We start from the raw sequence: 12,730 nt of genomic DNA, 5'->3' as shown, positions 1-12,730 counted from the left end.
TCAATCTTGGGAGCCAAATAGTACTTTAAGTGTCCCATATCAGCAATTTTATATTCTACAACTGAAAGACAGGAATATAGTTAATTATTGAAGAGTATCACAGCTACCTAAAACCCAAGATAGGACAAATTTATTATCTTACCAAGGGGTACATCAGCAGACATACTGAGTGTAACTGTAGCAGACAATGGTGTGGCTTTTGTAAAGAAGTTCAGGTATCTAAGTGCAAAAGTTAGCTGAACTGGCTCATTCATCTCTATAGTAACCTAAGGGAGAAAACAAACTCATCATTTTAAAGTACATCAAAAAGTTGCAATCTATTAATTCATAATATACTTTTAAAACCTTTTGAAGGGTGACAGGAAACTAATTTTGAAGATTGAAGGAAATAAGATAAAATGAAAATGGGACCAATGGATTGAAAAAAATTCAAGAGGCATACCAACAAATTACAAAGTACAGAGAGTCTGAAAACTTCATTTCCCAACTGTTTGGAAACAACCAGCGAAATCTGAACACTGAAAAATTTCTTAATGTCAAATAATTTCCTTACACTTTGTTAATAATTACTGCGGAGTTGGTTCCAATTATAGTGACCCTGTACAGGGTTTCCCAGGCTTTAAAATTTCACAGAAACAGAAGCCCTCATCATTCTCCCAGAGTGGGCTGGCCGACTTGGACCACACTGTGGTTCTCAGACCAGTGCTTATCCTTCAGACACATTAGATGTGGTTTAAAGTACTAACATGTATATATTAAACACAAACTAAAATGTGGATTAAATTATTTAATTAAAACAAAACAAAAAAGGTTGGCAGGGGAATAGAAATGTAACTCACGAGACAGACAAATCAAGATTGGTCATCATCTGATAACTGTAGAGATGGGAGATGGCCAATTGGGGATCATCCTTATACTACACTTTCTCAAAAATTTTTATGCCTGTTCAGTTTTCAAAAAGTATAATGCAGAAAGTCCTTGCTCCCATAGAGCTATCATACAATCCAAATATACTGTACACTGAGGAATTAAGAGTCAACCTGTATGTAAAAATGTGCTTTCAAATTCTTGTTGTTGTTAAGTGCCGTCGAGTCGGTTTTGACCCATAGCGACCCTGAATACGGTTTCCGAGGCTGTAAATCTTTACGGGAGCAGATCACCTCATCTTTCTCCCGCGGAGCAGCTGGTAGTTTCGAACTGCTGACCTTCTGGTTAGCAGCCCAATTCGTAAATCCTAATTAACCTTTGCGCCTTTTCTTATTAGATCTATTTTTTTTTTTTCATCTAAATTGAATTTTACCTTTATTTTTATCAGAGTTAACTACATGCAAGAGAAAATAATATCCAATATTTACTTACAACATAGTAGATGTTAATCCTATCTCAAAGATTAGAGTCTTTTATTGTTCCCCATTTACTTAGTTAATTGAAGCACCAAGACTAGCAAATGAAGTTTAATTGAGGGCTCCTTAGGCATTCATTTACATTCAAATAGCATTTATGTGCTAGTCAATATTTTATTATTTGGTATAATTCATTCCAAGTTGCATGGAGTCTTCTTCCAAGCCTTAGGACATGTGGGTTTAATTAACACACCACTCTTTTGTGATAAGAGCACTGAATTTGCACACCCAACTCACAAGTTTAACTATAAATTACACGGCACTCATAAATCACAACTTTCAGCAATATCAAACCAGTTACTGAGAAATGCAGCTCAATATAGTTTAATATTTTCCTTAATTTTAGCAATTCACCTAAATGGTAAACAGTATTGTAGTTTTTAGCGAAGTGGATTACAACCTGGACTGTTAGCCACAAAGTCAAAACCGACTCCTCAGCATATAACCATCACCAAAAAATTACTTACTGCCTCCTCCTCTTTATCAACATTACTTGTTTGTGATAATTTAATGTTTCCATTTCCAAGTTCTCCACTTGCAGAAAATTTCACTCCATCTTTTGCACAGCAAATGACAACAGCATCTCCAATATGACTGAGATCTCGGCATATACGTGCAAATTCACCAGAAGGCATCTTTACTACACAGCTGTACTCTTGTTCCTAATAAATAAATAAATAAGAATTAATTTAAAAACTCAAGGTTAATTGGAGGGAATTAAAATTTTGGCATTTTCAGTTCCCCAAAAGTGAACATTTAAACAATTGTTATTTTTGTTAAAAAAAAAAATCATCATGTAATTTCCTAAACCACTCCAATTATTTAAAAATAAATGCAGATTAAGCAATTTCTGTTAAAATGGCTTTAAAATATACTCTTAATAAAACCTAAGCATTAGAGATTTTAGAACAAAGATGCATGAAGTCCAATTTGAACAGTCATACTTGACAGCAACAATTTCAACTAATGATCCATTTTATATTTATACTGTTGTGGTTTTCTAAAATGATATGTCAGTCCAAATACAAAGCCCACTTTGGAACATGTACAATGTAGAGCAGAAATATTTCTAGAAAGTTATGTTGGTAATTTAAAATTAATGATGTATACTGTATACTCAACAATTAGAAACATACTCACTGGAATTCCAAGTTGTTCAACATCTAAATCCATTAACTTCATTTCATAGTCTGAAACTTTTTCTTGGTCTACAAAAAAACAAACAAACAAAAAAAACCCCACATAATCCAACTCTTGATGAAGAAAAGTATGCAAGTTTATGATATAACTTTTACAAGCCTACTGTTGTTGCTGTTAAATCAGTTCCGACCCATGGCGACCCTGTATAGGGTTCTCCAAGGAGCTGCTGGTGAGCTTGAACTGCCAACCTTGTGGTTCAAACCAACTTTGCAGTCCAGCACATTAATACAGATACTGCCTTTTAGTTGTTTTCTAGCATAACTCAGTAAAAGGTCTGACTTACTTGGTGCTTCAAATACTAGTGCCAACGTGTCTGCATTATCTTCAGCCCTTAGTGTAATGATGTCTTCATTGCCAGCACATTTCAGTATTTTGGACATGCTAGAACACAGAACCAATAGGTGTGAAACCATCACCAACTTCTCAAATGTATAAGATTTCGAACGCAATTAAAATAAATAAAAAAGAACCAACATACTGCTTGAGAATGAAGTTGGTCCAGCCACCTTGGGATGCAATCAGTTGTTTCCGAGTAGCTGGTAGGTTTGAACCACCGACCTTAGGGCTAGCAGCAGTTCAGTGCTTATCCTACAGTGCCACATGGGTTAATATTGCTCAAAAGCTTTATTTACAACAGAAATATTCGCTATCCTCTGCCGTCCAGTGAAATCCTACTCACAAAGACCCTACAGAGCAGAGAACTGTCCCCTGGGGTTTCCGAGCCTAAATCATTATGGGAACAATTTTTATGCAGAGTGCCTGGTGGCTTTGAACTCGCGACCTTATGCTACAAAATGTCTTCCTGTGGGTAACGTTCAATAAAGCTAAAAGCCACTTGTATGGGAGAAATGGTTCCCTAAATCCAATATCTTAGGATGCTTAATGAGGCCTTTATTAAAACAATTAAAAGGCTGGGGACAATCTAGGTAACAGTATGATCCGTTTTTATTGGGGTGCGATATAATTCTGTTAAAAGACCACCGCGACCAATGTCTCCCATGGAAGACCACCGGCATTTAATCACCATGAAGCTCCGAAAAGCCTTTTCCGCGCACTGCAGAGAACTGGGTTATTTTCCCGCCACCCCCGCTTTGTGACTTTGGCGCGGAAAGACCGGGTTCCCGCGGCCGCCAGCGCGGGCTTTCCCGAACCGCGCACTCCGCTGGGGTCCGCCCCCAGCGCCATAGGCCAATGAGAAGGCGAGGGAGGACGCCCTCAGCCAATGAAGACCTGGCTTAGAGACTCCCGCCAAAGGTCGCGGAAGAGGGGGAGAGCGCCGGGCCGCCAAACACCCCGGGCACCATAGCACCCCGGGCTCACCTGGTGAGGTTCACGCCCATGGCTAGGTTGCGGTCGCAGCGGTAGGTGTCGAAGCCTTCGGAGCGCAGAGTAAGCTGCACAAGGGAGACGTGGGACGAGTCCATACTCTGCAGGTTCACGCCGCCTGAGCTGATGTCCCAGCAGGCCTCATTGATGAGGTCCTTCAGTGCCTCTAACACTTTCTTCAGGATGGAGCCCTGGACCAAGCGCGCCTCGAACATGGTGGCGGAGTCTCAACGACGCGGCTACAGGTGGGTGGAAAGTAGGGAAGTCTAGCCGGCTGAGGCCTCACAAGGATCAGAGCTTCAGTTGAAGACCAAAAGGACTACAACCAGCTTGCTGCGTCTGCAACCGTTTAATGCTGCCGCGTCTGGGAGCGCGCACTCTACGCCTCTGCACACGGTGCCGAGACGTCACCACGCTACTCCGCCCACCGTCAGGCGGAGAGACTTCAGAGCCAATCGTGTCCCTGCTCCATAAAAAGCCCGCCCACCTGTGTATTGATTGGGGAATATGGGTGAAGGGGCGGGCTAAATGTGGCGAACCTGGGTTGGGGGACGGAGAGGCGTTCCCTGTAAATCTCTCCCCACCCACTCTGCAACACTTTTTTCGGGTTCCAGACTCTACCAGAAAGAGAAATGGCGGGGTTCAGTGGGGGCCGGCCCTAGCTGGGAGTAGCCGAACCCCAGCCTTGATATCACTAGCAGATCGCTGTGTCACGTCAGCCCCCACTTCAGGATTAAAAATGGCCCAGGCTGTGAAAGTGAAATGCATCAAGCCTGCAAAAGAGGGAAAACTTTTAGCTTGCAAAGTATAGCTGCTTTACATATGCAGTTTATTTCTGATTTTAGAGAAGTGATGCCTCCACAAGAACGTCCAAACTTCGATGGCTTGATGATCAGAATTCAAATAGAGGAAGAAAAATTTGATAAAGGAAACAAATATAAATTACTGCAATTTGATGAACTTGACCTATATTTATGGATGTAGTAGCTCAAAATACCAACCTAGAGGGAAGGAGTCTTCACAACAAGGATCAAACATATCCCCTCTGTATACAGGGTTAATAGCGATGGTCAACTTAGACACTAGCTACCTAAAATGGGGAGGCTATAAAGGCACTACGTACCTGACTTAAAAAGTTTTCAAGAGTGAGTTTAGTTTCAGAGTGTGGGGAAGGTAGAATCCCCACTGAATAGTTTTCATCTTGTCTAGACAGGTCTGGTGAAAGGAGATGGGGATACGATTCTTATGATTTAACAGTGATTAATTGTTATGACTAACTGTAAAGGTAGAAATTTTGTAACAGAAAGCAGGGAGTAGTTAATCTTACATTCCTGAACAGAGGACTCTAAGACCATCAAGGGAGAAGAGCACAAGAGGAATGTGGGACCCTATCCAGAGAAGCAACAACACCAGAGATGGAGGCAGAGAGGATGACATTGAGAGATAGAGTAGCTGAGGACTCCTGGAAAGAGAAAGGCTATGTGTTGGTAGCTAGTAGGCAGGCTTGCACAATGTGCCCTTGGGTTTTTCACACGCTTATATATTCCTAGGAGTCCTGGTGTGGCGCTGTGGGTTAATGCATTATACTGCAAAGTCAGTTTGAACTGTAAGGTTGGTGGTTCAAGCTCACCAGTCGCTCCTTGGAAACCCTCTAGAGGGTCGCTATGGGTTGGAACTGACTTGACGGCATTTAACAACAACATATATTCCTGAGTGTTTTTGTGTACATCAAAAAAAAAAAACCAGAGGGAATAGAAGTAAATACTGTTGAATGGTGATACATTGAGGGGATTGTAATTGCAATGATGTGTAATACTGATGCTCTCCCATGTAAACTATCACTCAATGCACAATAAAAGCTTTTAATAAATAAATAAAAGTGATGCACGCCCAAGAGTCTTTGAAGCACCAACATTACAGTTAGCAATCTATGGCTTATCCTATAGCACCTAAGATAACTTGTTAAATGCTGTCTTTTCAGGCTCACCAGCCACTCCTCAGAAGCCCTATACAGGGTCGCTATGGGTCAGAACTGACTCAACAACAAGTGCTATCTAAATTCCGAACCATAGCAACCCTGTATAGGATTTCTGAGGAGTGGCTGGTGAGTTTGAACCTCTGACCTTGCAGTTCAAACTGACTTTAAGGTCCAGTGCTTATTCTACAGCATTACACAAGGATTCTTAGGTGAAAAAAATTACTTCAGCCCCAATTGCCATTCTTTAAGCTCCCTTCCCCACACATACTCCATGGTCTAGTCAAAGTGGTTTGCTCAGTTGTGTACCCTATATGTAGCTTTCTAGACTCCTTTTCCTAGCTATTCTCCAGATTTGCTTCTTTGTTGCTTTGATAATGGCCGTTTTCTTTAGTCACTTTTAAGATTTCTCTCTTGATCTATAGCGTTCTTCAGTTTTTCTACCATGTATCTTGGTATGGATTTAGTTTTATCTTGTTCAGAGCATTTTGTGCATCTTGAATTGGAAGATTCGCAACTGTCATCAAATCTAAACTATTCTTACCCATAAACACTGCCTCATCCGCCTCTATTCTCTATCCCTCTCGCATTTCTCCTAGACATACTATTTTATTGAACTTAAGATACACTCAGTTGTTAAGACATATTATTTTATGCAGCACAGAAGAAAAAATGTTGTCAAACTATGATAGAATGCTTTATCACTTAGAAGTTCTGTTTTCTAATTATCAAATGAGCTTTTAGATTTTGAAAATATTTTATTAATATTAACTTTGTGCATACATAACAAAGAAACTATAGGCAAAATAAATTGGTTAAGGCATTCCTAGCATTTTCCACACAGGGAGTTTACCATTTAGTTGTTGATATTTTTGTTTTCTTTTTAGCATACTCTGGTCAAAGGTGTTGATAAAGCATTTTTCAAAAGAGTGCCCCTCAATAGATATGTACATTCTCCTATTCAAGACAGCAAGGAGCACAGTGGTTACAAGTTGGGCTGCTAGCCTCAAGGTCAGCAATTTGAAACTACTAGCCATTGTATGGGATAAAGATGAGGCTTTCTACTCCCTAAAGTCCTGGTGTGGTGCTGTGGGCTAAGGAGTCAGACATGCAAGCTCCCCAGGGGGTCCTTGGAAACCCTGTACAGGTTCGCTATGGGTCGGAATCAACTCAACAGCATTTAACAACAACAAAGACCTATAGCCTTGGAAACCCTATGCATGGTCACTATGAGTTGGAACTGACTCCAGGGCACATCACCACCATCATTCATGACAGTGGAGTCCTGGTATAGTGCTGCAGAATCATGCGCTAGATTGCAAGGTCAGTTTGAACTAAGGTTGGCAGTTGAAACCCACCAGCTACTCCTGGGAAACCTTATACAGGGTTGCTATGGGTTAGAACTTACTCGACAGCACTTAACAACAACAACAGCAGTTCAAGACAGCACTATTCATAATAGCAAAAAGATGGAAACAACCTTGCATCCATTAACTGGATAATTTGTTTATACATACATTCAATGGAATGATTAATTTTATAATACATACAATGGAATATTATGCAACTATAAGTAATAATAATGAGTTCTTGAAACATAATGTGGATGAATCTGGAGGACATGATGATGAATGAAATGTTAATCACAAAAGGATAAATATGTGAGTACATGTTCATTTACAGGTGTATCTGTAGGCACATGTATACACGTGTTTGTGTGTGCTGCGTACATATCCATTGTTGTTAAGTGCCATCGAGTCAGTTGCAACTCATAGCAACCCTGTGTAGGGTTTCCTAAAAGCTGCTGGTGAATTTGAAACAATGACTTTGCGGTTCAAACCGACCTTGAGGTCAAGTGCTTATCCTACAGCACCACACCAGTACTCCATACACATCCATGTACATATAATAAAGCATATGGGGGCACAATTATAGAGACTTACTGTTGTGAAAGTGCTGTTGAGTCAGTTCTGACTCAGTGACCCTGTATAGGGTTTCTGAGGAGTGGCTGGTGACTTTGAACCACTGGCTTTGCCGTTCAAATTGACTTTGCAGTTCAGCGCATTAACCCACAGTGCCACACCAGGACTCCAAATAACTCACATGATTCGTTTACTGGGTTAAAAGGCTTAGGACCATATTCTCACAGGACAATTTTGTCTATTTGTCTACATGGTTTGTAATATTCTACACTCTAGTTTGGTGATTATTGTCCGGGGTCTTAAAAGATTGTGAGTGGCCATCTGAAATACACTATTGGCCTCTGCTCATCCGGAGCAAAGAGTATGAAGAAAACCAAAGACAAAGAATTGAGTCCACAGGATGTCTTAGCCCACAGGAACCTGAGACCAGAACTAGATGGTGTCCCTACAATTCTGATGAGGGAAAATTCAAATTCCTAGAAAAGACCAGACCTATAATACTGGAACCAACATAACAGCACTTAGCAATAACAACTACACCAACACGGACTAGAGGAACCCCTGAGAATACTGCTCTAAAATATCCTTTATACTTGGCACTAAAGTTACTCCTAGAGATCATTTTTCAGCCAAATTATACATGATGTTAAGTGCTGTCGAGTCGGTTCCGACTCATAGTGACCCTGTATAGGGTTTCTAAGGCATTTGTGGTGGGTTAACAGTCCAGTGCTTATCCTACAGTGCCACACCAGGACCCCAATTAATAAGTAGGTGTATAAAATAAACATCACCTGTGCTTATTTAATCACTTATACATAACCAAACAGTCAACATTTGCTCACAAGATGAGAAGGCAAGTAGGGAAGGGAAGTTAGATTAATGGAAACAGAAGAAACAGAATGGAAATAATGAGAATGCTAACCAGGGCTTTGAATGGGTTCATTTTAGTTGAATCCTCTGCTGAGAGGTTGCATTAAAAAAACAAACAAACAAACAAACAAACTACACACACACACACACACACCCCATAGTGAATCAGCAGCTATGTTTTTAACAAGATCCCCAGGTGATTCTTATGTATACAAATGCATATACAATATCACTAGGTGATTCTTCTGTATAGTTAATCCTGGAACGACATAGGTTTGAACTGAATGCAGATTTTTTTTCCTGTTGCAGTTCCTATCATAGAGAGCACTGTCTGTCCTTCAAGATAGATTGTGCCTGTGATAGATAATATTTATATGCCTGTAAGGAAGACCAACTATCATTCAAACTTATTCACCAACCATCAAAGTCAATGATGAAGAAATTGAATCCCACCAACTTCTTTACTCTGAAATTGATCAAACATGCAATCAAGATGCATTGATAATTACTGGTGAATGGAATGCAAAGGTTGGAAACAAAGAGAGATCCTCTTACGTTGGAAAACATGGCCTTGATGATAGAAACAATGCTGGAGATCACATGATAGAATTTTGCAAGACCAACCACTTATTTACTACAGATAGCTTTTTTCAACAACATAAATGGTAACTATATACTTGGACCTTGCTAGATATAATACACAGAATCAAACTGACTACATCTGTGCGAAGAGATGATGGAGAAGCTCAATATCATCTCAGTCAAACCAAGGCAAGGGGCCAACTGTGGAATAGACTATCAATTGCTCATATGTAAGAACATGTTGAATATGAAGAAAATTTAAACAACTCCATGAAATTCAAAATATGACCTTGAGTATATCCTACCTGAATTTAGAGACCATCTCAGGAACAGATGTGACTCACTTAACACTAATTAATAAAGATCAGAGGAATTGTGGGATGACATCAAGAACATCATACACAAAGAAAGCAAAAGGTCATTAAAAAGACAAATGAAAGAAAAGACTAAAGTGGATGTCAGAAAAGACTCTGAAATTTGCTCTTGAATGAAGAATTGTTGTTAAGTGCCATCAGTTCTGATTCAGAGCAACCCTGTTTAGGGTTTCCAAGGAGTGGTTGGTTAGTTTAAACTGCTAACCTTGTGGGTTAAACTGAACTTTAGGTCCAGTGTTTATCCTATAGCACCACACCTGAATGTAGAGTAGTTGAACAGAAGGAAAAGAGTTGAACAGAAAATTCCAAAGGACAGAGCAAGAAGACAAAGTATTATAATGAAATGTGCAAAGATCTACTGTTAGAAAACCAAAAAGAAAGAAAATGCTTAGCATTTTTCAGGCCTTGACTGGTGCTGTTAAAGGATTCTATTTCAAAGATAGCTACCTAGCCAACTGATTGGAAGAGCTCCATATTTGTGCCCATTTCAAAGAGAGGTGACCTAGAAATGTAGACACCATTGGATAGTATCATTAATATTGTTGTTGTTAAGTGCCATCGAGTCGGGTCCGACCCATAGCGACCCTGTACAGGGTTTCCGAGGGTGTAAATCTTTACAGGAGTAGAAAGCCTCATCTTTCTCCCGCGGAGCGGCTGGTAGTTTCGAACTGCTGACCTTAAGGTTCACAGCCCCATTCGTAACCACTACGCTACCAGAGCTCCTTTAGTATTACATGCAAGTAAATTTTTGCTAAGGATAATTAAAAAACAGCTGCAACAGTACATTGACAGGGAACTACCAAAGGTTCAAGCTGGTTTCAGATGATCTCATTGCTGAGGTCAGATGGATCTTGGCTGAAAGCAGAGAACACCAGAAACATATTTACCTATACTTTATTGACTATGCAAAGGCTTTCAACTGTGTGGATCATGACAAGCTTTGGATATCATTGTAGAGAATGAGTATTTTGGAACACTTAATTGTGCTCATGAGGAACATGTTCGAGCAGAACATGGAAGCACTGAATGGTTTAAAATCAGAAAGGTGTGTGCCAGGGTTGTATTCTTTCACCATACTTATTCCAACTGTATGCTGAGCAAATAGTATGAGAAACTGGATTATCTGAAGAATGTAGCATCAGAATTAGAGGAACACTCATTAACAACCTGCGAAATGCAGATGATACACCCTTGCTTGCTGAAAGTGAATAGGACTTAAAATACTGATGAAGATCAAAGACCACAGCCTTCATTCAGTATGGGTTGTACCTTAATGTAAAGTAAACAGAAATCCTCACCAATAAATAACATCATGAAAAATGGAGAAAAGATTGAAGTTGTAAAAGACTTCATTTTGCCCAAATCAAACCATCAACACTCATGGAAGCAGCAGTCTAGAAATCAAACAACATATCACATTAGGCAAATCTGCTGCACAACCTCTTTAAAGTGATCAAGAACAAAGATGTCAGTTTAAGGACTCAGGTGTGCCTGAATCAAGCGATGATATTTTCAATAGGTTCATATGCATGTGAAGTTGGACAATGAATAAGGAAGACCATAGAATGCATTTGAGGCATTTCAGTTATGGTATTGGAGAAGACTATTAAAAAATACCATAGACTGCCAAAAGAACAAACCAATCTGTGTTGGAAGAAGTACAGCCAGAATGTTCCTCAAAGTCAGGAAGGCCAGACTTTGTCTCTCATGCTTCATGGTGTTATCAGGAGGGACCAGCCCCTAAAGAAGGACGTCATGCTTGGTAAAGTGGAGAGTCAGCAAAAAAGAGGAAGACTGCGCCCCCAATGAGAAGAATTGGCACTGTGGAAGAAACAATGGACTCAAGCTTAACAAGGATGGTGAGGATGGTACAGGAACAGGCAGTGTTTTGTCCTTTTGTCCATAAGGTCACTATGAGTTGGAACTGACTTCATGGCACCTAACAACAACAATAGGGAAAATAATGAACAATGCAGGAAGCATCAAAAGATGATGGAAGAAATACACAGTCACTGTACCAGAAAGAATTGGTTAAAATTCAGTCATTTCAGGAGGCAGCATATGATCAAGAACCAATGGTATTGAAGGAAGAAGTCCAAGGTGCACTGAAGAACCTGGCAAAAAACGAGAATCCAGGAATTGATGGAATACAAATTGAAATCTTTCAACAAACTGACACAGCACTAGAAGCACTCACTAGGCTAATGCCAAGAAATCTAGAGGACATCTGTCTGTCCAACCAACTGGAAGAGATCCATATTAGTGTCCATTACAAAGAAAGATGACCCAACAGAACACAGAAATTAGTGAATAACATCATTAATACCACATAATAACGATATCATTAATAGCAGTACATCAACAGGAAACAGCTAGAGCTCAAGCCAGATTCAGAAGAAGATGTAGCATGAGAGGTATCACTGCTAAGATCAGATGGAACCTGACTGAAAGCAGAAAATACCAGAAAGATGTTTACTTGTGTTTTTGACTATGCAAAGGCTTTTGACTGTGTGAACCATAATGCCTATAGAGAACAATGTGTTGCTCAAGTGGCTGGAACACTGGACGTCAGCATAAGAGCCACTGTAAAGATGGTGTAGGAGCCAGCAACTTGAGCAACACATTGTTCTGTTGTAAATGGGATCAAGGTTGGGGCTGACTGGATGGCAATGATAAACAACATGCTCGCTATAAGTTGAAGGGAAAGTGATCAGAAAAAAGTCTTTGGCTTGATCAATTTGAATTTTAAGAGGCTCGATTTATGATCTAATAAAGATTCTAATATAATCAACGTGAGAAAAAATAAGTTACGTAAATTATGATCAAGCAGTTGGTTGAAATCTTAGAAATGTGTGAAGTTGTAGACTTTTACTAATAACGAGTTACCCAAATTAATTCCAGATTGATGAAACAAGTTACCCAAATTAATTCCAGATTGATGAAATGGTTAAAATTCAAATAAATGTAAGCCAAATAAGTGCAGGAGAAAGATGGGGAGTTTCTGCTTCCTTAAAGATCTACAGTGTTAGAAAAACCATTACAGGGTCTCTATGGGTCAGAAAAAGACGCCCTGGTAGC

At 39.8% G+C, this 12,730-nt stretch overlaps 1 protein-coding gene across 1 annotated transcript; it reads right to left on the bottom strand.

Annotated features, from left to right (window-relative positions):
- Positions 1-5: 5 nt before the first annotated feature.
- On the bottom strand, positions 6-4,226 carry PCNA (proliferating cell nuclear antigen; the record flags this gene model as incomplete). Its single annotated transcript, XM_006870422.1, has 6 exons — positions 3,924-4,226; positions 2,887-2,984; positions 2,544-2,611; positions 1,871-2,065; positions 143-266; positions 6-61 (listed from the first exon to the last, which is right to left on the bottom strand). Coding segments are annotated over exons 1-6 (762 nt in total), but the record flags the coding sequence as incomplete, so codon positions are not given.
- Between the last annotated feature and the right edge of the window lie 8,504 nt (positions 4,227-12,730).

Source organism: Chrysochloris asiatica, unplaced genomic scaffold, assembly GCF_000296735.1.
Source record: "Chrysochloris asiatica unplaced genomic scaffold, ChrAsi1.0 scaffold00141, whole genome shotgun sequence".
Classification (NCBI taxonomy): domain Eukaryota; kingdom Metazoa; phylum Chordata; class Mammalia; order Afrosoricida; family Chrysochloridae; genus Chrysochloris; species Chrysochloris asiatica.
The sequence above is the reverse complement of the archived record's forward strand: the minus strand, read 5'-3'. Positions and strand labels throughout refer to the sequence as shown.